The sequence below is a fragment of the Macrosteles quadrilineatus genome, unplaced genomic scaffold, assembly GCF_028750875.1.
Source record: "Macrosteles quadrilineatus isolate MER2022 unplaced genomic scaffold, UCM_ALF_1.0 Scaffold_14__1_contigs__length_3811126, whole genome shotgun sequence".
Classification (NCBI taxonomy): domain Eukaryota; kingdom Metazoa; phylum Arthropoda; class Insecta; order Hemiptera; family Cicadellidae; genus Macrosteles; species Macrosteles quadrilineatus.
In genome coordinates, this window is record NW_026542607.1 from 1,887,071 (window position 1) to 1,914,551 (window position 27,481).

The window sequence follows — 27,481 nt, forward strand, 5'->3', positions numbered from 1 at the left end:
GTATAACAAAGTGTTTTTGTACAGTTATTGGCAACGGATAAAAATCAAAGAACTGTAAATTTAAAATTCCCATGTTATTCTTATGGAGCATATTGAAAATGATGTAGTTTGCTTGTTTATGGATATATTTTGATCAAACTTGGCAAAATTATTTATTTTATACTTAGCTATTAATATTTTACCAAAACCCACTTTATTAGTTTCAGCTTCATTATAGCAGCAAAACTAGGTACATAAGTTAAACCTAATGTTATTTAAATAGAATTAGTTAAAAATCATTCAGAGAAATGGAAATTTGTTTAGTCGGCAGGTTTGCTGCGGCGGGGGTATTTTATGTTTGTTTATTTACAACATTCTACATGTATTTATTTCCATATCATAGTATAAAATACCACAGCTGCAGCAAACCTGCAGACAGCTAATTTCATCTTGTCTGATTGGATTTTTACTAAGATACTTCCAAACAAGAAAGAACAAAGTGGCAGCAAGAATTGTTACCAACTTATTTTCGAGCGTACACACACATATTATGTGTCTAATAAAAGCACGGTTTGAACACTGAAAATGAGTGCGGCAAAAGTAAGTAAATGCAGCAATTAGCTACTTTGCGTGCTATAATCAGTATAAGAATGCCCGCTTTATCAGGTAACTGTAGGAAAAAGAACTTGGTAGCACTCTCTATGAAAGGCTGATCCAACGGTGGATTGTTTAGTAAAATAAAATCCCCAGAACACAGGTTATGTATATTATCCAAAGTCAATGGTTATTCTATTAAGACAATCTAGTGTTAACCACAGAGATGCAAGTTACAGAGGAAACAGTCAATGGTTCACTCTAGTGGTGTCTAGCACTAGTAGCTGGTATCTAGGGCAAAGTCCTACACCACCCCTACCTCCGCGGTGGAAGAAGACCCTGTGGCCTGTGCAATAGGAATTTCCACACAATGCTCATACCTTGGGCTCTTCCTTGCTCGTCACAAGTATATTTCCCGCATAACATACTAGAGCTGAAAGCGCACCGTGTTCACAATAAGCAAGTTTTCTTTGTACCTTCTTGGTACCTTACTTCTCTGTTGGTTAACAAATTCTACCTCTTTGAGATCTAAAAAATGTCTTAATAATTTATGTATGTTCTTAATCATTAAGTAAACCAACATTTAACTAAAGTCATGTTGAAATTATAAAACACTGTAAATATAAATATAGTTTATTAAGTAGCAAAAAGTGTTAATTACAATTGACAATTTTCTATGAAGCTACAAATTCCAAATTCATAGATTACAAAATAAGGCTAAAAATACAACAAATTTTGCTAAATTCTCTAAAGCATATTATTTTATTAGTAGAAAAGGAATAGAAAATGTTTTTCACAACATCCAAACGTTAACATAACATGTCTTATAAAAACTTGAACAGTTTTAACCTAAGAAATAAAAATTGTGCTTTGTTGTGCAAGTAAAACACAGTTTTAAAGCCATTTGCATTTAAATTCATGAAAATATTGCTTGTGGAACAAATATTACATCAAAAGAATAAATTTGTTTTGTAACACTAGGTGTTCCTAAAAATCTAAAATATTGAATGCGTCTGCATATAAAATCTGAATGTACAGTTACAAAAGCAAGGCAATTGGAACAAGGCACAAATGTAATTAGAAAAGGCATTTAGAAAAGTAGATTTATTGATATCCACAAATTTGATCATTTTGAAACTATTTTGGTAGTAAAAGGATTTCCAGTATTGGTGGAAAAAATGTGCTTAATGTTGGCATGGCTAATATGCAACAAATTTATGAACCAATCATACAATGTGGTAACCTCCATTTTTCTCGAGAACTGTTCAATTAAATTGTAATACCAGTTTAAAACATGGAAGCTACAAAATACTTAATTGAATAAAATAAAGAAGTTTGAATAAAAAAATGTGAAACGTTGGTTCAAGCTTTACTTGGTGCATAACATTTAAAATGGGTTTAAAACACAATTAACTAAATAACCAATATTTTGAGATCAATTACACTTTTTACAAACCAAAGTAAACTGTACAAACATCCTTATAGTTATAGTAGTTTTCATAAACACTGAAAACAAAATACTGTAACTTATTCCTCTACTAAAAATAAAGTTCTTAAGCTAATTCATTGAACACATCATAATCACAATTATTGTACCAGTACGCAATTCGTAGTACTTAAGAGAATAAAATTATTTGAACTTACAAATTCAGTTTGTAGAAAATACTTATAATTTGTTTGTATTGAGGCAATTAAACTCATAAACACTAAAGTCAAGTTAGAAGGATAAAATCAAATAAAAATATATTTTACTGTTTTCAGGGAAAACCATTTAATAAAACCATATTGATAAAAAAAATTAAAATAAACCTGAGTATAAATGAAAAAAAGAAAAAAAAATTCTAAATCAAATCTACAGTACCGTAATAACAAAACAAAAAACACTTTACAATTTAAAACAGTAATAAAAATAAATTAACTGCCTAAAAATGAACTTCGTCATTAAATCATCACCTCAGCTTTATTATACCTAGGTTGTAATATGACAAGTTGTTATTATTGTAATAAGACAAGTTGATATTGTTGTAATATGACAAGTTGTTATTGTTGTAATATGACAAGTTGTTATTGTTGTAAAATGACAAGTTGTTATTGTTGTAATAAGACAAGTTGATATTGTTGTAATATGACAAGTTGTTATTGTTGTAATATGACAAGTTGTTATTGTTGTAATATGACAAGTTGTTATTGGTGTAATATGACAAGTTGTTATTGTTGTAATATGAAAAGTTGTTATTGTTGAGTTGTTAGGGATAAAATATTTCAAAGGTGTATCTCATTTAAAAATATTGTCTGCTTTTTTTAAAAACAGTAAGTTTTATTTATTTGGATTATGTAATTTAGTTTGAGATCTAATTTATTAAAACCAGAAAATGCAATATTTTTCAGGCAACTTTTATTTTTGTTTATTTGGAAACTTTTATTTCAGTTGGTTGGCATTAAAATGATTTAAGGATCTTTTTGGGTCGGGAACATTGGAATCGCGACAAACGTTCACAGATATTACTGCTATCACATGATTCCAATATTGCTGGGTTTAAACAGTTTTGAAATAGGTTGGAAATACAATTAAAACATTTTACCTACGACCGTTTTCTAAACTAGCCGTTTCAGTTCAGTTCTTAGAATTAAAAAGATTCATTTAACAGATTTGTTTACTTAGATAACAGCATGGTTTTACTTAACGGACCAACTAGGTTCAAGGATTGAGAGAAAAGAAGTCAAATTGTTATGCTTTGAACATCAACTAATCAGTTGTTAAGACCGATTTAATTGTTAATGAGTGGTGCAATGAATGATTCATTGCATCACTGTCAGTGGCTCTGAGAGGTTACAAAAACATAACCTCTCTTAGAAGTTATTAGTAGTGATTGATTGATAGTAATTAAAAAAACTATCGTAGGTAAAGTGGTGTACTCAACTCGGGTAAATAGTCTTAAAGACACTCGTAGAAGTTTTAAGGCACTTGCCTTAAATTTCTACTCATGTCGTTAACACTATCTCTATGCGATTGTTGCGTACACTACTATTAAATATGGATCAATTTTAAGAAAATTATTTTTTATTTTTTTTATCAATTTCCACAGTAGATTCTGTATTGTACTTAATTGTAATCAGGATAAAAACTGAAGATCTGTCGATCTGTGACTCTATTTTTTAGAATTCACATTGGAGATTTGAAATTCCCGGATTCGACCATCATTAGAGAAACCACCTAGAATATTATTTTCATATGATCTTCACCGGTATTATGAGAACCGCTTAAAAAGTTATTTATTGCATGATCTTCACAGGGTAGCCTAAGTTAAGATTCACCTAGAACTCCAGTTGAACTACTGCAGGTTCAGTTATCTGGGCAAGTCATAGGCAAACTCAGAATTCCAATCTCTCAAGAAGACGTCCTCAAGTTGTTTCCGCAACTGTGTGTCTCCTTCGATGACAACCCCCACCCCTCCAGTGGACACAAAATAATCCCCAGACCAGTTGGACGTTCCTGTGGACAGTTAATTGTGAAATGAGCAAAATAAAATTGACAAATCAATGATAGGCCACAAAACGCTAGAGGATTGTTGCATGCTTACTTAATGAGAACAACTTTATCCTGACACTAGAAACACAAAAATACACAATAAACGTTAACTTGAAATAATAAATTGTGTCAATGACAGTGAAACATTTTTTTGTAAAGTGTAAAGTTTTTTTTCTTATCATAGCCTACCACAATGGACTCATTTTTGTAAAGGTAAGCCTACCCCAGCAGCAGTAATCGTTACAATGTATACCCTTATGCTTTTTGTGATACACCCATTAAACTCAAAAGGTTATTGTTTGTTCTATGTTGAACATTGTATCTAAATAAAAATCTAATTTGTTAAAAATATGTTATTGTTAAAATATGTGTTGTGGTATAAAGTAAGAAGACATGTGATGAATTGTTGAGACAAAAGGTCACACTATCCCAATAAATCTTTGTAAAGGTTACACTGAAAATGAACTTTGCTAGTAAACGTTTTCCTCGTAAATTGTATTCTTAACATTTTGTTTCCTCCCAAGAAACTACCTACTTAATAAAATACTGTAATGCTTTAAAAAACTATTTATTCTTTCTAACATACTTTTTCATACACCATAACATAAAAACCTGATTTCTTTACACTTTTCAGTTCAGAAATTAACAAAAATTTTTTCACCTAGGACTTATTTGGATTAGAACAATTTTGGAGTAGCCGGGTTTAGATAAGGGAGTCTTAACTAACTGTTCTAATTTTTTTAAAACCTTTTATTGAAATTTTGGTTTCATTTTTTTATCCATAGTTAACTCTGAATATGAAGAAATACTTTACTTTTCTCTTCAACATACTCACCTATATAGGCTGTGGTGTCTGTAACCATGTACTTGTTATGGTTGACTCGAGCAAACGGGATCTTGCTTTGCTCTGCTGTTTCCGGAACCACAAACAGTTTCTAGAACGATTCCAACCATATAGTTGTATTGTAAAATTTACACATGACTCATGACAAACATAATCTTTGTGCAACAATATTTAGCCTGTCCTAATTTGTAAACATTTATTACCAATATGAATTAGCTTACATAGCCTATTGTTTTGCTATGGCAACAAAGAGCTGTTATCAAAGTATCGAACTATTGGGTATGTTGCTCTTGTATTAGTGTGGAGCACTTAATATTACTATTAAATAAACAACATCCTATGCTCTTAAATAATATTACTAAATACTAATGCATCTTGGGACACAATTTAACCATTTTCAATCACTGAAGGATACTGATAGTGTCAAACAAATGAATAAATATAACTGTTTGCAAAGGTTAATAGCAAAGCAACTAATACTTCCACAACAACGCCTAGTATTTTTACATTTCAGTAAGTCTAAATAGGGGTATTTCTAATTGTGAAATGAAGAAAAATTGACAGCTTATGTCCTTACCTTACAGCGTGTTGTATTTTTTTCTAAGGACAAAAAAAAACACTTTAACCCAGAATAATACATTGAAAACAGCTGCTTATACTGCATTATGACAAAAGTGCAATTTTGTTTCAATCAAGTTACTACTATCTATTATATTATTAAAGTGATACAATCAAATTTTGTGTAAACGGTTAAGGCCATTTACCAAATAAAAATATAGGCATATGGCACATCAAAATGAAGCTTAAGAGTATGTAGATTTGCCGAAAAGTATTGATATGGATGAATTTCCCAAGGGCTCTGCCCCACAGGCTGATTTCCTAAGGGCTAAGCCTGGTATGCTTCTAAAGTTTACATGATTTAATTTAATTTAGTTAATGAAACAGCTGGTCAGTACAATGAACTGGTGTTTGTTTATTTACTCGAAAAAGATGTTTGTGGTGCTTTATGTAGATTGAGGAGGGTTATGTTTGGTTTTAAAGAAAGTTTGTATACGTTTTGTAAAGTATTGCTGAAAGTTTCATTTTGTAATTTATATAGTAAGCTACGTATAAAGAGGCTTGACTAAAATTGAAGAATTATGGTAAAACATGTCATTCATGAAGCATCAATATGAAGCAATTATTGCTATTGCTACACTAAGGTATGTTGTCATATTCTTTTGGATCCAATAATGTTAAAAGTAGGGGTTTGAAAGTACGTAGGTTTACACATTTAAATCAGTTTATATTTTGATACTAAATCATAGAGTTGCTGTATTTTGAAACACACATCAGAACCACTTTAATAGCTCTCTGAGTTACATTTTCTTCCCGTTGCAACGCACGGGTATAGCAGCTTGTTAGCTATAATAGCGAGTGATTAGCAAGACTTTTCACTAAATTTAGGGGGGAAGTTCCCCCACTACATTTTGCTCAACGTATATGTTGTTACAGTTGATTGACGTTTTGGTAAACGTCAGCAGTTGAGCTATTTTAAAGGTAGGATAAAGTGGAGGGTACCGTATTGATTTCTTCCCATAAAGCCGCCTACATTTTGTGAACGGAGTATAAAAGTCAGTCAACTTTAATCTTCCACTTACCACTGAGATTTTAGCTCCGTAAGCTCCCGTAAGATCACTCAAGGACGCTAGGAACAGTTTCATTTCTTTCCGTGAGTGCTTCCACCAGCTAATCAGAAGACGCACTTCAACCGATTGGTCGATCGCCACATCTCGTAAAGCATTGTCAATTACTCCCCAGTACCTACATGAACATGTGCTACTGTAAACTTTGGCATCAAAGAATACAGTTGACAGATTATGGAAGTACAGTAGAAATCTGCTAATTGTTTGAGACTGACAGGGTGCTGGATTACCAAAAATGCTGTACTGTTTTCAAACTGAAATAAACATGATGATATAAGCTCTGAGCCTTATCTTTAGTCGGCTTGGTGGTAAATGTCCTGCGTCCGATCAGGTTACTCAAGAGCTGATGAAGTACTTGATAACACACAGTAAATTACAAAAGTGTGTTGTGCAGAACTGGGTATATTATGAACTTTCTTATATCATTGTTGACCAGCACAGTTACTGTTATTTCTGTTTAAAAGTGTTCTTGGACTAAAGGAGACAGGAAATATGTACTCAATGAGGTACAACGTGGCAGCTTGTTAAGTATTAAATTCCCCCACCGCAGCAAACCTAAGCGAATTTACATTTGCCTGATTGGATTTTCAATAAAATCTATATATATAATACGCTAAGCCGATTTTTGTGAACAGAACTCCTCCCTAATTTTTGGACCGATTTTGATGATTAAAGTGTCAAAATAATTGCCCTGATCCGTAGTTTTGCAAAGTCTTTTTCGTTTTTTTATATCTTTATTAGTTTGGACAGGATCATCCATCAAAGTTTGGTTTTCTTCCATAAGATTAACATGGGGGGGTCTAAATATTTAATTGGTAACTTTGTCTTCACTAATTTGCGAGAACGGCTAGGCGTAGAAAGTTGGTAGAGGTATCCAAAGAAAGGTCTTGGTCTGTAGATGAGTTATCAAAAGAAAAACTGATTAAATTAGCTTAGGGCTCTGCCCCAGAAGCCTTTAAAGATCCCTCCACAGATTTGTTTACATTTTGGTCATGTGGATAAAACTTTTTAATAAAACAGCTGTTAATTTTAAAATTGTATTTAAAACAACACACATTTATTGGGAGTTACTGAGTTGTCCAAAAGAAGTATTTGCAATGTTATTTTCTGATTTTAAAATCGAGTTTCTTCTGTATCATGCCATGTGTTGAAATATAACATTCCATTACGAAATCAGTGGAAAATCCTTTTTTCACAATAGACAATGACTTTTTATTGAACTATCTTATATCTAATTCACGGGTTGGTGTCTGACTTTTTCACACCTTTTCCCTATAGTTTGTCATAATATTCTAAACATATCATCATAGGTTCATGAGATTATTGTCATACATGTTTTCAATCATTGGAAAAATCTTCGATGGTGTAATACAATACAAAATAATACAAGCGCAGAAGAGCAAGGTGCCCATTTGAGCCGTGTCCATATTTTGTTAAATTAATAGTGGTTTACAGCAACTGGATAAAACATTTTACAATATTTATGTAGAAATATGTGCATGATTTAGAAAGTCATTAAGCTGGAAAACTGCAATATACTGCAGACTTTTCAGAGAGGCTACTTAGATGCATTCAGCTTAGTAAAAACATAATAATGTATAGATATGTATATAAATAAGAACTTGAACTCTTAGAGAGCCTTTGAATGTTATTAGACTAACGAGAAGAATTGTGCATGTTTACTAGCGCTACTCGGCAACAAAAACTATTTAATTTATCTCTAAACTATATATTCTTAAAGTGCACTGAGCAGCAGCCTAAAAATCTATGTAACTTACCCATATAATATAGTTACAAAATGCTCAAACTCGCATTGTGACATTTATAACTCGGCTTATATTTCTCCAACAGAAAATTCATCCGCAGTAGAATTTTATTGTGCTCTTACCGTTTATAATAACATCCAAACACAGAAACCTTGCCTAAAATGGAACCTAAGTTGACAAATTATTTACTGTGGCCTATATTACGGACCGTGGCCCACTGGTTTGGTAACATTATTAACACGACATTTTGGCTGTAAAAATGGCACAATGAGTAAATAGCTACTGTCGTGACGGAAAAGTCATATTTCTTTCAAACTAGATCACATCATACTTTATAAGATACGTTGATTCACAATGTACGCATCAATATTTACGTAGGCCTAACAGCCAATTTACATTATTTTTTGCTTTTTGGAAATGCTACATTACTATGTAATTCGCATTTTTTTTTGCCAATGAAGCTGCACGACCATATAAATTAGGAGGCCAATAACAGTTCAAGAATTGATGTAATTCAAGACAACTTTATGTAATTAATAAGGCTGAGACAACTAACTGACATCCCCCATTTCTAGGAATTCCAGCTTTAACAGTAACCCCACAACCAATTTCTCAAAACTTCAAAATTTTAAAAAACGCAATTAATATTATTATTGTTTTTACGCTTATTAATCTTTAAACTAAATGCTAAAGCTAAATGTTCAAAATATGTATAATTTCACTCAATTTATCGCAGTTAGATGAATTAGCGTAAGCCTTGAAAGTTACCGTCGATTTCGACGGGTTTCACCTAGTATCTCTTTAAAATGCTATATATTATGTATATATTTATTCTCTATTCAAATAACATTAGTTTAAAAAGTACATAGGTTTGCTGATGCATGGAAGGTAATAAGGTGTTTTGTTTTTATAGTTAATTGTTTATAGTAGCCTATAGCAGAAAATTCCAGAGTTTTATCAAAATCTGTTTATAAACAAGCAAACTACAACAGTTTCCTCATTTTCCATAAAAAAAAACATGTGAATTTTAAATGTAGGGCCTACAGTTTTTTGGAATTTTCTCCGTAACCGTCAGGCATACAACAATGCTTCAATATACTAAATTATTTGTTTTTTCAACTCTACAAAACGGTTTGGAAAGAAATATCAAAACTTTTGTGTACTTGGGGTCAAAAAAGAGAAAACCCATTTTTTTCACATATAAACCCCTGTTTACATAGTCCAATCATGCTGGTTCACAAACCCATTTGAATAAACGTAAGCTTTCATATTTATATACCAAATTTCATCAAAATCGGATTATTTTTGCTTGAGTTATCGTGCTAACCAACATATAAATAGTGTATGAATCACGTATAAACAGATCAAATCAAATAAAATCATGTAGAAAATAACCACTTTGTACTATACATGTCAATCTCAACTTGTTGTATTATTGATCTTACTATGCTATAGAGTGGCAACACTGTAAAATAAGAATAACTTTGGTGTCATGTTTTTTTTCGTTAATCTAGAGTCATGTAACTTCTTCACGATGTCTGTTGTAGGTCTACAAGATTAAAATGTAGTTTCATTAATAAAGTGAATATTATAATAATCGTCAGCTTTATTTAGCAACCAAACAGATAGTTTTTCTTTACAAATCATTGAAATCAATCATATATATAATCATATATAATATGTATTTGAATCGAAACGGATGGTGTTTTAGGCCTCTGGGGACCTCAAAACAAGAAAGTCAATCAGTCCCAGGTCCAGGTCTTAGCATGAGACCTACGGTAATAGCTTATTCTCTATATGGGAAATTCGCTAAAAGTGAATTTTAATCCACATAAATGTGTTTGATATCCACTTAAACATAATACCTTATTTTTAACTTTACGGTTGCATTTAATTAAACACACTACTATGATTACTTTCAAAATACATAATTAACATTACAAATGTCAGGCCATTTCTGATGCTTTATTGGGAAACATCGAGTAGATATCTCATGTACATAGGTACCTGTACATTCAATAAAAATAGACTATTTTAAATACTTAATACAAAAACTATTTCTTCAATTAAAAAAGAAATAAAAGTAGGTCTACTTCCTTTATTGAAACAAAGCAAAATTTACAAAATGACAAAAAGTTTTTTGTCAAGTTTTATGTTAACCTCCTGTCGAGTAAGACTGTCAGGATTTTCATCACTGTCACAAACTCACACTAAAATATCACAAAATAGCCTTACTTGGCTTTTGATGTGTAAATGTAGAGTGGGAAGTAGTCCATGACTGCAATGTACACAAACTTGTTGGCTTTTGCGATGACAGAAGTGATTGCATCTCCATCAGACGTACGACCATCCGGACAGAACTGAGGGGGAGAGCTCTGTAGTACAACAAACAAAATAAAGTGAAACGCAGGGAATAAATTAATCTACGACAAAAATAAAAAAATATCTACAATGGCAAATTGTTTTTAGTACAATTTGAGACAAGTTTTGGTCATAGTTAGTTAAAAGAGGTTATAGTCAGAGTTCCTGTAGAAGATAATCTGTCCATGAATATAATGTTGATTTATTTTTATTATTATTTTTTTCTTCAATGAGGAAAGTTTATGATTATTTAGAAACACAATGAGTATTTTATAAGTACACTTATAGTAAGAGGGAATTGTTACTACTTAAAGATACTCACAGAAAGGTAGATAAGACCATTGCTTGACAAGTTCATGGGAGAATCTTTGTTGTAGACAGTAGAGAGAGATTTCGGCCATTTTGCTGGAACTTGAGCACCATCCGCTCCCATCATCCAGTAGACCTGAGGACCAACAATAATCACTTTGCTTATAAAAAAATACTTCTCTTATGACATCCACTTTTATATGATTTGTTTTGTAATTTTTATATACAGCAGTTTAGCATGTCTGCGAAGAGTAAGATTAATTTTGAACTAATTATTGTTGTTAGTGTAGATAAAGTACACTTATTTAGCTTAAATAGGTAAAAGTTTTAAGGAATCCAAGTATACCAGTACATCAAAAGTATACAAACATCAACCAAAGAGCTATTTCTGGTAAATATTCATCTTAGAACCATTTGACCTAGATGAGTTCAAATAGTTTTCCCTAGGTAGTCTCTGTTAATTATTTAAATTATAACCAAGAAATATTATTCATAGAGCCAAAAAATATTATTTATAGAAACATTGGTCCTATCGTTAAAAAGCCAAATATAGCTATCTCTAGCCCAAGTTAACACTGCTTCATCTGAATTGTAAAGTAGAGGTTACCCACTGGTAAAGCACGTAAAGATCCATCATTCAATGTATTGTCTGAGTTTTACACTCATATTCACATGAGTGCTCGGGACCTGTGCCTATTTGGGTTTTCTAGTGTACTGACAATATATTACAAATTAAAAACCTATCCACATCAGTCAATCGGTGTGAAACCAGTACAGAACACACTCCTTATAGCAGAGCTGCATGTTGAATCAGATTTTCAAGTCCTGTTTCTCCTAATGCATAGATGCTCATGTCTAGAATTAGAAAACAACTTATTCTCTCGCTATTCCCTTAACTAACATGTAGTCAACAAAGTTCTCAACTCACATCAAACAGTTTGCCGACGTCGTCCGCAATACAAGGGCAGTCAGAGATGTATATTCCCATCTCCTTGACCTCAGTGAGGGATCGCCAATCGGTGTTAGCGCTGCCGATGTAAGCGTGTTGTCTGTCTACCAGCCATAACTTGGTGTGAAGGATCCCACTGCCGACCAGCCTGGGGAAGTTCAGACTTCGGACCTAACACAGATTTTAAAAATTTAACATTTTACTGTGGCAAACATAGCACAGAGGAACTTGAATAATTAAAACACCAAGGGAATGTAAAAGAATTGAAGTTAGTTTGTTAATAAAGGCTTTGAAAATTGAAGTCTCTCACTTTTGTTCACACAACTGATTTGAAACGTGTTTATTCAGTAAATGAAAGGCCTTATTGTATTATCTTTGTAAATCATTTCTTGATCAGTATTGTACGTGTTCTTTGATTTACTTTTAGTATTTTTTTTACGTTTTTACCAAACAAGTGGGTGTGATGTTGTGGATATGGTTAGTGTCTCTGACTTAAATGTGGGAGCGACTAGTTTGATTCCTGACATATAAAAATATTTTGAAGGATTTGAACCGCTTTCCCTTAAAAGAATTTAACTTTCTTTCATACAAAATACTGCTGGTGTAGACACTAGAAAAAAAACCTAGTTAAAGATGTGTAAGTTTGTTTGGCTTTGGTCGCAACATTGTTGATTGATTTTACAATCATAAACCATGACTAACAATCTGTTAAAAACCAACTCTAGCAACTTTTCCCAAACTAATTACACAACACTATTTTCATAGCACACATAAAGGTTGAACAAATTTAGATTTTCTAATTTTGATTCAAATCTTTTAATTGAGCACTTTTTTATTTTTTTTTTTTTGTACCAGTCTCTAATCAAGGGTAGTATTTTTATATTATTTCAGGCTAGGACTAAAGGTTGCGGTATTATCAATTAGATAAAATCCATCAGTGATTGGCGGGATTTGAATCAGAGGCCTCAGGGACCAAAGTCCCATTCTCCCGAATACAACAGTGTAGGTAGTCAATTAGAAAGTACCTAGACCAGACAGATAATCTTGACTACCCAGCTAAGACTTACTGGAAAATTAAAGTCAGGTGAACTACATACATAGCCTCCTCTAATACAAGTCTGCGGCGTTGGTTTGTGGCAATGCTGCATCGACATGCCTATTACCACTGTAATAACAGGAATAACAATAAACATTGTACAGATGCTCCATTACAAAAATAGTGCACAGCTGTTCCAGTATGCCGAGTCAGCAGCATTGCCACTTTCGTCCTTCCGCAGCCTTGTGATAGAGGAGGCTATGATAAAATACTATCTGATACTACTTTTTACAACAATGGTGTAAATAGCTAACTAACTTTCCATGGCTCAAAATGGTTGGTTCTTATTTTGATTATTTTCTCTTACCTCTGCAGCTTTCTTCTTCACTAAAACTTCAGTTTCTGTATTCGGTTCACTTTTTGAAGGAAAGTTTTGAGCAATTTTAACTTTAAGTTTTCTTTCAGTTCCGGCAAGAAGTAGTTCATCAAAGATTTTCTGACCCTAAAACACAAGATAACTACTAAATGTTTTCATTCAAGGAAAGTCTCTAGGCCAGGATCTTGAACTTAATACAGAAGACGCACAGAAAACACAATATATCGTCCTTGGGGGGCTTTGTCAAGTCTAGAGAAAGAAGAGTACTGAAAGTGAAAATGTCTGAGCTCTATTTTACTTTGTCTACAATTAATTGACAAAGTAGGGGACGAAATATTATGTCTTCCGTATGTTCTATGTACTTCTTCAAGGTAAGCTTCCTGCTACCATCTTTATTCATTATTTTCATAATACAAAAATGATACTGTATTAGGAAATGAGGTAAATGAATGGATGATAAAATAAATTAAGGATATCCAATAAAATCCTAAACATATACATTCTACTTTTTCCATTAATTATTATTTAAACAGTCATAGTCAATGTAATATTTTTACTTTTTAATTTTTTTTTGCGGCTTCTTGTGCATAGCTCTTACCTCTCCAGCAGTAGGGAATTGCCCCCTGGTTCCGTTGGTCAGAGTCCAGTAGTACGAGGCAATCTCTACAGTAGATGTAGCCTTGGCTAGAAGATCAGACCACACAGAGAATGTGGAGGGGAAGGGGGTGGAACCGTTCCGATAGCTCATACCATCGGGAATGGACTCTACGAGGGAGAACCTAGGCAAGAATTGAAATCAAGATACATTAAACAACCTGGGGATCAGATCCTTTGCTGAACAATTAGAAATTATACTGTATCCTATCTATATAAATAAAATTAGAGTTTTGTCTGTACTTTGCTCAGAATTATATACTTTTAGGTTATTTTTACGTTTTATACATTAAAGAAGCAGAAACGAGTCTTATCTCTATTTCTGTCTGTCTGTCTGTCTGTCTGTCTGTCTGTCTGTCTGTCTGTCTTTCCCTTTGTCTGTAACACTCAAGATGGCATTTTACGCAATCTTCTCCGTGAAAACCAGAGTACCTATCAAGATCCAAGTCATTTTAATGTATTCACTGGATTGGCGAGAGTGTCTTTAGTGATTTAAATATAGCCTCACTACTTTGTAAATAAAATTACGGACGTTAAAAAATGCAGTTTTGTGCGATTTTTGTCAAATTTTCGTTCAATTTTTATCACATAACATATTTGTCTATGAAATAACGAACAGCTGTTCGGATCAAGATTATTTTTTCTAGCTGTCAATGATATGTTTACTAATGTTGTTTACAAATACCGCAACCATTTCGAATCACGTTTTGAAAGCAAATCCCAACCAAGTGAGATTAAAAACGTTTTTCTTACATAACGGATTTAATTAATCGCAAGTGCAATAATATAGTCTAATAGTGTAACCGTAAATGAAATTAAATAACTAGACATCGTCCAAATTGGAACCAGAAATTCGTTGAGTATAAAATGTTTCTTGAGTTTTGACAACCAGAAAGAAGACCTTGAATCAGTGTTGTATAGGGCTGGACACTGAAATGATCGTCACCAATAGCTTACAAAAAAGGTACCTACCTACTTAAGAAATATAATTACAAATGACCAAAACCCCAACATTGTGTGATTTTCGTCACATTTCCTTATCATTGTTTAGAGAATGCGTAATCTATTAAATAACAAAAAGTTGTTTGAGTAAGGTTGTTTTTTTTTTTTTCAAACTGACACCGATAAGTTTACGCTATAACTTTTTATGAGAAAATCCAAAAGCAAGAGATCAATAACCTCGGGACTAGATATTAATGTATTTAATTGGTCGGATGTACTATAGTTCTTAGGTAGGTTCTTACGTAGGTACTGGTTCTTTTCCTTAGAACCGTTGGTAGCTGCTAGAATCATTTTTACGTAGGTACCAACACATCACTGTAGTTTTCAAATTAGTTATCGTTGGTGTTGCACCTTATTTATTAGAGCCGTCCGTATTCAATTTAAGTGATGTCTTAACTCTGTATAAGTTTTGCTTTTTCTGTCTGGATTCCAAATCTTAGCTTACCCGGTATGCTAAGAAAATGATAACCTATTTGAGTAAATTATTTGTTGGGCAAACCATCATGAATTGTTTACGCCTTTATATTGTTTATGTATCAATAGTTCGTGGCCTTTTTTGGATTGTTGTGTGTATGTCTGTTGGTAACGTATTAATGTCCTTATTTCTCAGTGTTTCACGGAATGGACAAGAGCACCTTTGATACTGAAAATGTCAACCGGAATAAAGTGTTAAATGGTGAGGTTGAGGTAGTACTTTAAATACGTTTAAGTTAACCGATATGGAAAGTAACTTTCAATTATAGGCCTACTTTAGGGCTACGCTTCATGGATCTATAAAACATTTTTTTAGTTTAATCATTGGACATATGGAACATAACGATCCGGGTGACATTTAATTGCGAAGCATTTATTTTGGCTTGAACTGTCAGATACTGTATTTGCGAAGGTTTATATATAATAGTTTTGCCAGCATATCTGCAAATATGAAACTAACTGCTGTTCTTAATCTTAATATAAGAAGGTTTCAACTGACTACTATAAGATCCCCGTGCGTAGAACGGGCACACAGCTAGTATATTAATAGGCAAGCATGTTTCTTCAGAATATGTTTCAAGCCAAAAAGACTCCTATGAAGAAACTCTAATTGTGTGGCTAGGAAAATTCTCCTAAAGCTGGGTTTCCTTGGCGAGGAAGCGTAACATGGAGAGCGGAAATTGGAGAAGCAATTTTCTGCTAGTCCAGTGGCGGTCCGCCATGCTTCTAGGAAACCAGTATCATTAAATTACCTAAGACAAGAGAAGAGTGGACTCCCCGCACCTAGAAAAACACAGCTTAAGGCTAACTACCGATTTAAATGTTTACTTCTAGAACGTTTCCCTCAACTTACTTGCATTGAGCTTGGCATTTCCGAAGTTGCTCCCAGTCTATCTGTGCGGCGGCCTGTGCTTGTCTCTCTGCATTTTCCAACAGTGGAAGCAGGACTACCAACACGATCAGCACCAGGATGATGGATATCGGCACACAAGATGGCTTAAACCACCCTTTCTGACCCCAGCTAAACAAAACATGAAGAGTGTAACCAAGACAATCATGAAGGGAGAGATAGGATGACAATGAGAAGGAAGAAATCCTATATTTAACTCTAAAAAAGAAGTAAATAGTATTTTAATTCCTAAACTTTATTTCATTTTTTTTTTATTTTGACCGTTTAAGTGGATACGCCTCCTCCAATGGTCAATTAAAGGTTTTGATCAATTTTGAATAATTTTCTTTTTGAATTTTAAAGTAATGTAAATGTTCTTAAAAATTTACTGGTGAAATTTCCAATGATTATGAAAATAATTTCCTATTTTTGTTTTTGTAGTATGCTGGCGCAAATCAGAATATTTTAATTTTTCACAAAATCTCTTTCATAATGGCCGTTACTTTCATCACTTTTTATTGGTTTATTTTCTAAGCTACAAACTAACTAGCAATACGTCTTCTAAGCTTTATAATTTATACATTTTAGGATATAAAAGTTTTTAAAAGAAAATGTTTAATTTTTAACTTTTAAAAGATTTGAAAAATTATAATTTTAGTTACATAATAGCTAGAATATTTTCCATAGTTGAAAAACTTTATTAATATATGTAGAATGAGTCTTTAAAATTTAGGCAAACTAGTTAAAAACAAAAAAGTATATACAAAATCTTCAAGAAGCTGTTAATATTGGAATTAATACTAATTTGAAATAACAACTTCGCCAATATTTCTGAATTTTTAATTTTTATGAGGCCTTTCGCCAGCTATGCTGGCATCATCAGACACATCACAAAACTGAAGGTTATTAAAAGAAAACACTATGCGTGTTTATAATAATTTATCACTACCCAATTGGTTGAATGTGTTTACAAAATTTATTATTGGTAGTGCTTGTAATTTGGACTAATAAAATTTGGTTCAGGTTTGTACCTTTACTTACTGCTAAGTTAAGCCTAGATTAAATATAACTTACTTATAGAAAGACAAATGATGAAGCTGAAGGATTTCTTTACAATACAAATTTAATGAACTAAGAATAGCATATTACAATGAATGGGGTTTGGTATTTAAATGAACAAATACAGGGTCGCCATCTTTGGTTTAGCCTAGCTCATTAAAACAGAACAATGAGTTTACAATACTTCTAAGATATGAGTTTAATTACATAAATCTTCTCAGGGGAACTTGGCTGGCTAAAAAGATCTTCAAATATTTGAATTTATAAAATAAAATATGTCAATTATTATGAAAAATGGGATAATTTTGACATTGCCCTTAGGCTTGGATAGGTAAGTTAAATATTCCAACAATGAATAGAATGTGAAAAATTTATCAAAGTTGAATTTCGTTCTCTTGTTCAAATTGTTCTTCTGGAAATATTCTTGATGAAAATAAAATAGTTTTTGAATTCAAATAATTAGGTTCGATCAGAAAGTAAATAAAATAGGTCTGTATTAGTTAAATTTCTTGAAGTTAGGATAAGCCTTATACAAAATGGAGAGTTCTCACCAGATCTTCAGTAATAGTGTCCAATTTATATAAATCTTGAGGTGGCAGTACAAATTTGAAATGAAAAAAAATATATGTATAAAAGCTAAACTGTTCTTCTGTTGTTAAGTTGATGTTAAGTTAAATAATTTTAATCACTTTGACTTTAAATGTTAGGGATTATACCCTCACTGAATTTAAGGTGTTTAAGCAGCCATGTCTCAATAGAGAAGGAGGAAAATTTTAATTTTACACAGGATGTTGATCAGTTCATTGTTGAAGCCAGCTGTCTTCTTTCTTCATCACTTGCACATGTACTAATAATCAGGCTTTTGGATATTAATTCAATGTTGGGGTTTTAGAAATAATTTATACTATTAATAATTTTGGATAAAAGTGTCATTGCAACTATGGACTTAATTACAGGTTACAGGATTTTATTAATATAATTGTTGAATTAAACAATATATTTTAAAATGTGATGATGGTTTCTGAGGGGTGATTAAAGGATAATATAATTCAAATTTACTATAAATTTTCTGATAATTTATTTAAATAGGCTATATGGCGAATTTTGGTACAATAAAAGGAGTAAATTATATAACTAAAATGATGAATGAAGTGAATGGGCTATATATGACATGTAACATTGCAATTTAAAATTTATAATTGTATTTTTAAACATAAACATAACCTTCAGTTTTGTGAAGTGTCTGATGATGCCAGCATAGCTGGCGAAAGGCCTCATAAAAATTAAAAATTCAGAAATATTGGTGAAGTTGTTATTTCAAATTAGTATACACAAAATGTTTAAAAAAACCTAAAAACAACTTTAAAAGAGATTAAAAATAATTAACTTTTACCAACACCAAGGGTAGGAAATTTTTTATATTATTTTCCTTGTATTTCATTAAAACAAAGTTAACAAAATACTATTTATAGTATAAATTTTAAAAATAGAAAAAATGTTACGGAGGCGTATCCTCAAATTGAAACATACAGTAGAATCAAAGGGTGGTCTTAGCCAAGGGTCTAGAATAATACACCATGCAAACTAAAATATACAGTACCGTAGGTTTGTTTATAAAATATTCATCAATGTGCAATAGTTGATTTATTTTTACTTATTTATTAACTTGGTACAGGATATAAAAAAAATAATTTTCCAATATATAAAAAAGGCTTTTCCACAGAATTTCTTATAACACTAATATCTTTCTCATCCTTATTATAAGTTAGTGTGAATCAATCATGATTTCATATTTCATGACAAAACAATTAACCATTTACTGTCATGTCTAGATGAGTAACGTGTAAATTTTTAATTTTTTTTTAACTTAGTAACTAGGCCTTTCTAGACTTGCAAAATAGTAATTAGCAAAAACACTCAGTGGTAGAACAAATGTTGTATCATAGACAAAAAGAATGAAATATACCTTCGACATAAATTACAATTTAAATGTAATTTTGACTACAGATAGGGCTAGACGTATAAAATTCTTGTGTTAAATAAATTGCAGTAATCTAAAAACTGGAAGAAATAACTTAGGTATTCCTTAAGAACAGTCAACAAATTGTTTTTTACTATATCTAACTCCATTAATAAAAGGAGGAAACTATTTAAATAATATACTGTTAGGGTGCCCTATGTTAGAGGTGCCATAATGCTAAAATACTTATACTGTAGTTATGTAAATACTTTGTACTTACACCATTTTTTAATCAAACGTTTCACTTTTTGTTCAAGAAATGTAAAGTTTTTAAAGTAAAAAAAACAAAAACAAAGCTTGTAGAGCAGTTTGGTTTACTAGACTGAACATCATTCAAAGATTGAATTCAATGTCAATAATTATCATTTATCTATGTATCGGGATTGAGTATTATTTAATCTATTAAGTGGCCTTTCTTGTTTAGATAAACATTTTAAATTGTATTTTAGAATTTGACCTCAAATCTACAAAAGGTAATAATTTGTGAAAAGTATTTTGACTTAACAAAATCCAAAACAAGCACAAAATAAAACCAAAGTGATAAAATTAAAATATATATTTAACATGTAGGCCTATACAATTTACTATTAGAAAAGCTAGTTTGAAAGTAAATCAAGCATAATAAAGTAGGGTACTTGAACATTACAGTTTATCAGTGAATTGTCAAGTACCAGAAACACTTATGATATCAACAACAATATATATAAATTAAAAAATGATACGTTTGTAAACAGAAGTTCTCGTAAACAAATTTAAAGAGTTTCAAAAGAGCTTCCTTATGATAATTTATGCATAGAATAATTGTTTTTTATCACACAGTAATAGCAAATAATCCCACAGAAACTTTAAAATCTTGTCATGTTATGGGCCATTTATAACAAAAATCTTTTTGCAATGACACCACCATAGTAGCATTTTCTATAAAGTTCTTCCATGACTTCAGACAATGATAACACTGAAGGCTATCTAGGTCTAAGGAAATAAGATATTTATTTTATAAATAACTGTAATACATCAATCCATGCAATAGGCTCAAGTCGAGTCACATTTACATCAGAGTTTTACAATATATCAAGGTGCCTAGTTACTTTTGTGTATTTACTTAAGTTAGGGATGTGTGCAAGACTAAACCGCTGAAAATTGGGTCGCGGCTACACAGTGAGGAACAGTTGCAAACGTCATGATTATTCCTCACAATCGTAGCCACCCACGTCCAGGGCCGGTTCTAGGAATTTTTCAGAGTTAAGCGAACACCCGAATCAGCGCCACTTAGAATCCCCCCACCACCCCACCCTCAACCCATGAACTTACTTAACTCTATTTGTGAATTTTTTCCCAAAGATTTTGGGAAGAACTTTTTTATAAGTTTAGGTTAGAAGAATACTTGCAATAAAAGACTGTTTATCATTCCCAGGAATTTAACATTTTTACACTTTTACTCATCGTATAAACTTTAGCAAAACCAAGGCTACACTTAATAAAACAGGCCGTAATGCTCGTCAAGCATGACGTCACGATAGAAGACGGCAATGACGTAATGTTTGCCGTTTGTGATCAGCTGCTTGTTTTAATCTTTCCTTGGAAAATAAATAAATAAATACCTACGTCATTGCCATCTTCTATCGTGACGTCATGCTTGACGAGCATCACGGCCTAAGTTAACAATTTATTTCTAAATGTGAAAACAATTTTTACTCCACACTACACTATTTTGACGAACTTTCCCACACAAGGATTTAGTCCAGAAAACAGCTGTTTGCCGCCAGCTTAATCAAATGGGGTTTCATTGCGTACTACTGTACTGTAATGAGTTTTACCGGACACCAATCAGCTGATTACACTGTATTCGGGTGACAATGAGTGGTTATGAACAAAAACATAACCTCTCTTAAAGGTTATGACTAGTGATTTTTAGTCCTTTAGTTGGTGGTAATATGTAAGGATTTGTACAGATTTAGTAGTATGGCGTAAACTATCGTACGTAACTTGTCCAAAATGTGTTAACCGGACTCGTATGGTAATCCCGTACTCGACCATCTCGCACGGGAACGACCACACTCGTCCGGTAAACACTTATTTTCAGGACTAGTAACGTAATATACTATTACAGGATAACTTGGATACGATATAAGTTAAAGCCTATTACAATGAAAAACAGGTGTAGATAGATGACAAGAGAGGAATTTTTAATTGAACACATTAAACATGAAGAAAACATGAAAAACCAAATTTATTACCTTGACAAAAAGAATACAAAATTATCAATTTGAACAGTTCAAAAGCTCTTAGCAATTAAAAATTAATTTTCCTAGCTTTGATCTTGACAAATTCTTTAATTGCAGAGTTGGTATCAATCTGGTTCAGAACATCAGAATGTGGTTCAGAACATGAGTCATGAAATGAAACCCACAGGCGCTGCGCTGTAGTATGCTGCCGACTGCCGACTGCCGAGCGTCAGCTCACTACAAATCGAAACTACAAATGGCATTAAGTCCTTGAGTTGTAGTGCTGTACAAATTTACGCATTTTTCATATGCTGTTGGTACAAACAGAATAAATGCCTTTATTGTGGTGCTTTGAATACTTGAACTCTGAGTGAAAATAAACAAAATTACGTTGTTCACTAAAAAAAAAAATTGTTCCGTTGGCGCCACGGCGCCAATTTTTCGTGGCGCCATATGCAGCCGCTTAGTTTGCGTATGGGTTAAACCGGCCCTGCCCACGTCTGTCATCTTGGAATCACAGAAATATGAGAGGTGCATGACTCTAAATCATCATTAGAAAATAGTCATCTTTTTTTTCGATTGCAAACCTTGACCTGCGATCCATATAACATTTTGGAAAAGAAAATATCAAATTTCACAAATAACTAAAATAACTGAGTCAAACTCTATTGTATGCCTAAGCCTTGCGTACTTACACTTCACTATGTTTGTCTCCAAAATCATCAAAGTCTGTTCGCATCATATACCTGGATTCCCAGTCATCATAGTCATCCGATGGCAAAGAACTGCCACGGTCCAAAATTTGCTACAAAAAAACATGTTTTAATTAACAAAGTAATGCAAAGTATACACAGAACTTTGATTTAACTCCACCAGTTAAATCAATAATCATATTTTTTTACAATATTAATCAGACTTATTTACAGTTGAGCATTAAATAATTCTGCAAGTAATTTAAGCTTGAACGTGACTTGACTATGTGTGAATTAAATTCATCAAAACAAACAAAAATATTTACTATAATTTCAAAAGTCCTTTATTTTGTCGGTACACCATATAACTTCCTTAATTCTTCACCAATTTCGATTAATGAGGTGTCATTTTAAAGCTCCTTTTACCCACTACATCAAGGAAGTATACAAATCACTTATTTTCTAATAGTTTTTTTTTTTTGTAAAAACGAACTGTTATATCTTATATCATTCTGCAAGTAATGAACTTGAAATGTTTATTTGCGTTATTCTATCAGCTGAGACATGTGAATAAAATTAATCAAAACAAACAAGTATTTACTTCTCAAAACCGATTTGTTTGTGTTTACTTTATCCATGTCGACCAACATAATTTGCTTTCTATGATAAATAACCCTGGAGATGAAATCAGATTATTCACTTAAAAGAAGTCTAAACAAGAACAACTCAAGAGTAAGTAGCCTACCACGTGGATTCTTTAACTTTTATATTTCTTTATTACCACAAAGCCTTCATTTTGACATACCTACCAACCATTCTATTTATATTGAAGAAGTCCATTTTCAAACATCACCTCTTATCTTTTCTTTATTACAGGTATTCAATCAATGGTTATGTCGTGTCGGATATGTGACCGACAGGAAACGGTTTGAATCAGTTTTTTTTTTACCAAGGTATGTAGAATGCTCTGTTGTATCCATTAGAGTTTTTAAGCTCATTAAGCCCTTTAGGTTTGTTACGTCATGCTAAAAAGAACTCTATTTTCTAGTTGATGAGAAACCTAAGCAGGGTCCAAGATTGGTTGAAGCTCTTTTGGGCACTTACACTATCAAAGCGAAGCTGGCTGACTTTGGTTAAACTGTAATACTACGCAGTTATCCGTAATCCTTTCAAACTTACTAAAAAGGAATTTCCCTTAAAAGTATTTGCCATGACTTTAAATAAGGCACAAGGGATGGTCAGGCGCTAAAAAAGGAAGGATTAAGGATTGTACCTGCCGGAAATTTGCTAAAAGGAAGATAAAATGCAGATTTAGAGTGCATTCCCTGGAACATCGTTATTATCACTCCCTGACAACATTGTTTAGAGATGTTTTCAAACTGCAATTGTTTGTAGAATTGTTAAATGAGCATTTCTTTTATAAGCTATGTGACATTGAAGACAATGTTGTGTAAAACAAACAAGAATTCAGATTCCTATATTGCCATAAAATATGCTTAAGTTTATAATCCTTTATGGTTATAACATTTTGTAGAAATACAGGCATGTTTATTTTTTCAATATCTGTATCAAACAGTATATTTTCCATAATTTATTAATTTACTGTCAGACAAAAAATGAACAGAATAAGCTGACAGTAAAATAGAGCAGGATCTGGGTGTGTGAGTTAGCGACTTGTCGCCTATTTTGGCTGATGTCATGAAATAACAAGGGGAGCTTATTTATCGTCCGATCTAAAAAAAATCCTGTTTTATGCCACAAGTGGTCGTGGTTCGCTTAGTGTGGCTGGCGGCATTCATTTAATTTTATAGGCCCTACTACCCACTTTAATTTTTGGCACCGTGAGATGGGGTTACTTTGTTAAAAAATTACTTTACTTAAAAAATTAATAACTTCAAAACTATAGGCCTACATACAAAAGATTCAATTCTCGCACCATATTATGTGGATGGATGTTATCTATAACTTGTGCAAGTTAAAAAAATTGTGTCTTATAGAAAAAAAATATATATTTTTGTGACTGTTCAAAGTAGCCCCGTGGATGGGGCTTCTATGAACATAAACTTTAACATTGACTATATCTTAACCTTGACTTAATCTTGACTATACTTTAACCTCTTATATCTCTGGCACTGTTAAACCTAGGAGCTTCTTTGATACACCATAAAAAAGCTGGGGTTTCAATAAACAAATACCTACATAGGCCTACAAAAAATATTGAAAAATATTAAATATTAAAATTTTACTAAGTAAAAGCTTAAACAACTCACTGAAAAATTTGTGATTTACGACTCCATTAGTATAATTTTTTTCTAGTTTCCTTCCAGAGGCCTAGTTTTGGTTACCTACACTTATTCTTAATTAAGTTACGGTATTAATGAATATCTATTAGAGTGAAAAATCGTTATTTTTTAACTGCACTAAAGTGTCTTTAAAAACATCCCAAAAAAAGTCGTCAAAAGAGCATCCATACTTGACTAAAGACTTAAAAACGTCTAATATATTTACCATATTTACAGTTTTTTCTTTCTTTTTTTTTCTTTTACATGATAGCCTACTGTACCCAGTAGCTGAGGTCAGCATGAATATACACCTGATCCTTGTGAAGATATTATTAAGACGGTTCGGAGAGAACTTGTACCATATAACTGTATGCTATGTTGTCAAAATCTTCCTGAGAGGGCCAGATGAACTTATTATTTCCCTGGTTCCTTAGGAATTTTACCTCAGCTCCCTTCTCATATGAACTGATGATTTGCCCTATGAAATAATGATACTTGTAAATCTCTTTTTTAGATGCATATTTCACCACTACCCATGAGCCAGATGGTGGCGGATCGGAACCTTGCACTGTACCAAACATTTTTTGGTGTTTTTATTTTTTTTTAAGAGACATTAATATCAACCCAATTAACTAAGGTATTATAAAAAATACCCAAGTTGAAAGGCCCAATCTTTTGTAATGTTTTGGGCAGCACTTTACTTTAGGTCCTACAGTCATTCGAATGAAAATATCTATCGATATATCGATTAATCGATTGTTTCATTCGATATATCGTTTGGTTAGATAGGTAAGGTTAACCTAACTTAACTAACCAAACGATATATCGAATGAAACAATCGAACAAATTCGAACATTCGAATGAGTGTAGGACCTAAAGTAAAGTGCAGGCAGCCTTTTTTAATTTTTTAAAACAATATTGCACTAAAACTGTATGATATATGTATATAATATTCTTCTTCTTGAATATTAAATAGCCTAAACCAAGGAATTAGAAAATGTTTATTAGATACAGGATATGACAATAATACATAGCCTATTTAATGTGTGGCACACAGTCAAAACATTTGTTTACTTCTCGTTCATAGTAGCCCCATCTGACGGTAGCTTCGATCAAGTAACTAACGCCCAAGTTAGCTTAAAACTGAAAGTATTATAATATGATCCAACTAAATTATCTGAAATAACTTAAGAGTAGTCATAGAATGAAGCATCTGAAAATTAGGGGCCTAACTTACGTTTAGTTCAATATTTTTTATAAACTAGATGGAGTTACCTATAAGTGATAGCCTTAAATGTTGAGCTAAAAGAGCTCACATAAAATAAAAATAACGGTGTTAAGTAAGTTAACCAGGTCAATAAGCGTATTTACGACAAGTTAGAAATTTTTTTGGCACTTGTACATATGTTAAGTCCTTTGGTCGCGATGATATTATTTTCCATCATGTTAACTTAACTTAGGCTATGTGTGATAATTTAAAAGTGTAAATTTCAGGTTTAATTTAAGACAGAAATTTCGACAAAGTATAGTTGTATTTTATATAATGGACTAGCTCTTCACTGCAACTGGGCTATGCTAATATCGATTGAAATTATTGATTTGATTAGTAAACTTTCATGCGATTTTTTCACCATCAGCAAGTTTGGTTGGTTAGGTTAGGTTATGATAGTTTAATTTGATAATAGATATATTTTAAAATATTGATTATTAATCAATATTTTCAATTCGATAGTTCCAATCGATATTAGCATAGCCCATTTAAGAAACTGTATCCCCTTCTCTGAAGGGGTAGGTTTATAAAAATAGTTGTATTAAGTTATAGATAGGAGAAATATAAACACTTACTTTTGTCTTTTTTTCAGGATAAACATTGATAATTGTCATAGTTGGTTGCTTACTCGGATCAAACTACCTAGACGCGTGTTGTAGAAATCTAACGCAATTGGAATCTTGCTAACGAAGTTAAATAGTTAAGTGCTTAACAATGACATTCTTGCGTGACTTTAGTGGACGACAGATAAAAAAGTAAGGTTATATTGTTGATGTTTTGTAACAAAGTGACATTGCCTGAAAGGAAACTTGAGCTAACCAGCTGGAACACTGAGACTGGACTGGACTGGGACTGGAGCTGACTCGCTGGCTGACTGAACTTTTTCCCGATAGGCAGTGACGCCAACCAGAACCAAATTGTTTTCAACTCTAAGCTCCTTGCTATCATATAGTCTACAATTGGGCCTTTGATTACAGAAAACTAATTGTAGTTTCTACAGATAATGATTGCGCATAACTCTAAACTAAAGTATATTATAATGAATCTAGGAAAAATTCGATGTATGATTTAACTCTATACAAGGCAGTCTCTATTTCAGATTATCTAGCATTAGACTTATTCTATGCTGACGCTTCGGAATGCGTATATTTTAACGTGGGGAAGAGTAAAGGATAAATTTGAATGAGATGAGATTATACATAGCCACCTCTATAGCTTTGTTACTAAGTAGGCTACTAACTATATTTCGGCAAAAGTTTCTGTGCTCACGACCAAATCCGGTCGGGTCTTGGCGAGGGGGTTGGCGGGAGTACTTTTGTGAAAACATTTGTGTCTTGCTACTCACTCACCCCTACCCACAACACTGCCAATAACCGGTACCCGTATGTTTTAGTTCGTCTACTGTAGTACACGGCCACATTTAACTCCAGGCCGTGGCCTGGTAGAATTGGCAACGTTACAAGTAGTGTTGTTTAGCGCCAGACGT

The 27,481-nt window shown here is 32.5% G+C and overlaps 1 protein-coding gene across 1 annotated transcript; it reads right to left on the reverse strand.

Moving 5' to 3' along the window:
* Positions 1-1,222: 1,222 nt before the first annotated feature.
* On the reverse strand, positions 1,223-26,812 carry LOC129005022 (5'-3' exonuclease PLD3-like). The gene is made up of 11 exons (XM_054433770.1): positions 26,571-26,812; positions 22,447-22,556; positions 16,412-16,579; positions 14,027-14,207; positions 13,420-13,554; positions 11,996-12,187; positions 11,081-11,203; positions 10,633-10,772; positions 6,587-6,749; positions 4,938-5,037; positions 1,223-4,066 (listed from the first exon to the last, which is right to left on the reverse strand). Exons 1-11 carry the CDS (start codon positions 26,607-26,609, stop codon positions 3,921-3,923), a joined length of 1,497 nt encoding a protein of 498 aa, XP_054289745.1. The 5' UTR covers positions 26,610-26,812; the 3' UTR covers positions 1,223-3,920.
* Between the last annotated feature and the right edge of the window lie 669 nt (positions 26,813-27,481).

Excerpts from the sequence above, each read along its gene's own strand:
- LOC129005022 (XM_054433770.1), bottom strand. The coding sequence starts at position 26,609 with ATGACAATTATCAATGTTTATCCTGAAAAAAAGACAAAA. Across the intron at positions 13,555-14,026 it reads AATTCCCTACTGCTGGAGAG|GGTCAGAAAATCTTTGATGA; the intron begins GTAAGAGCTATG and ends CTTGTGTTTTAG. Across the intron at positions 5,038-6,586 it reads ACGGAGCTAAAATCTCAGTG|AAACTGTTTGTGGTTCCGGA; the intron begins GTAAGTGGAAGA and ends GAATCGTTCTAG.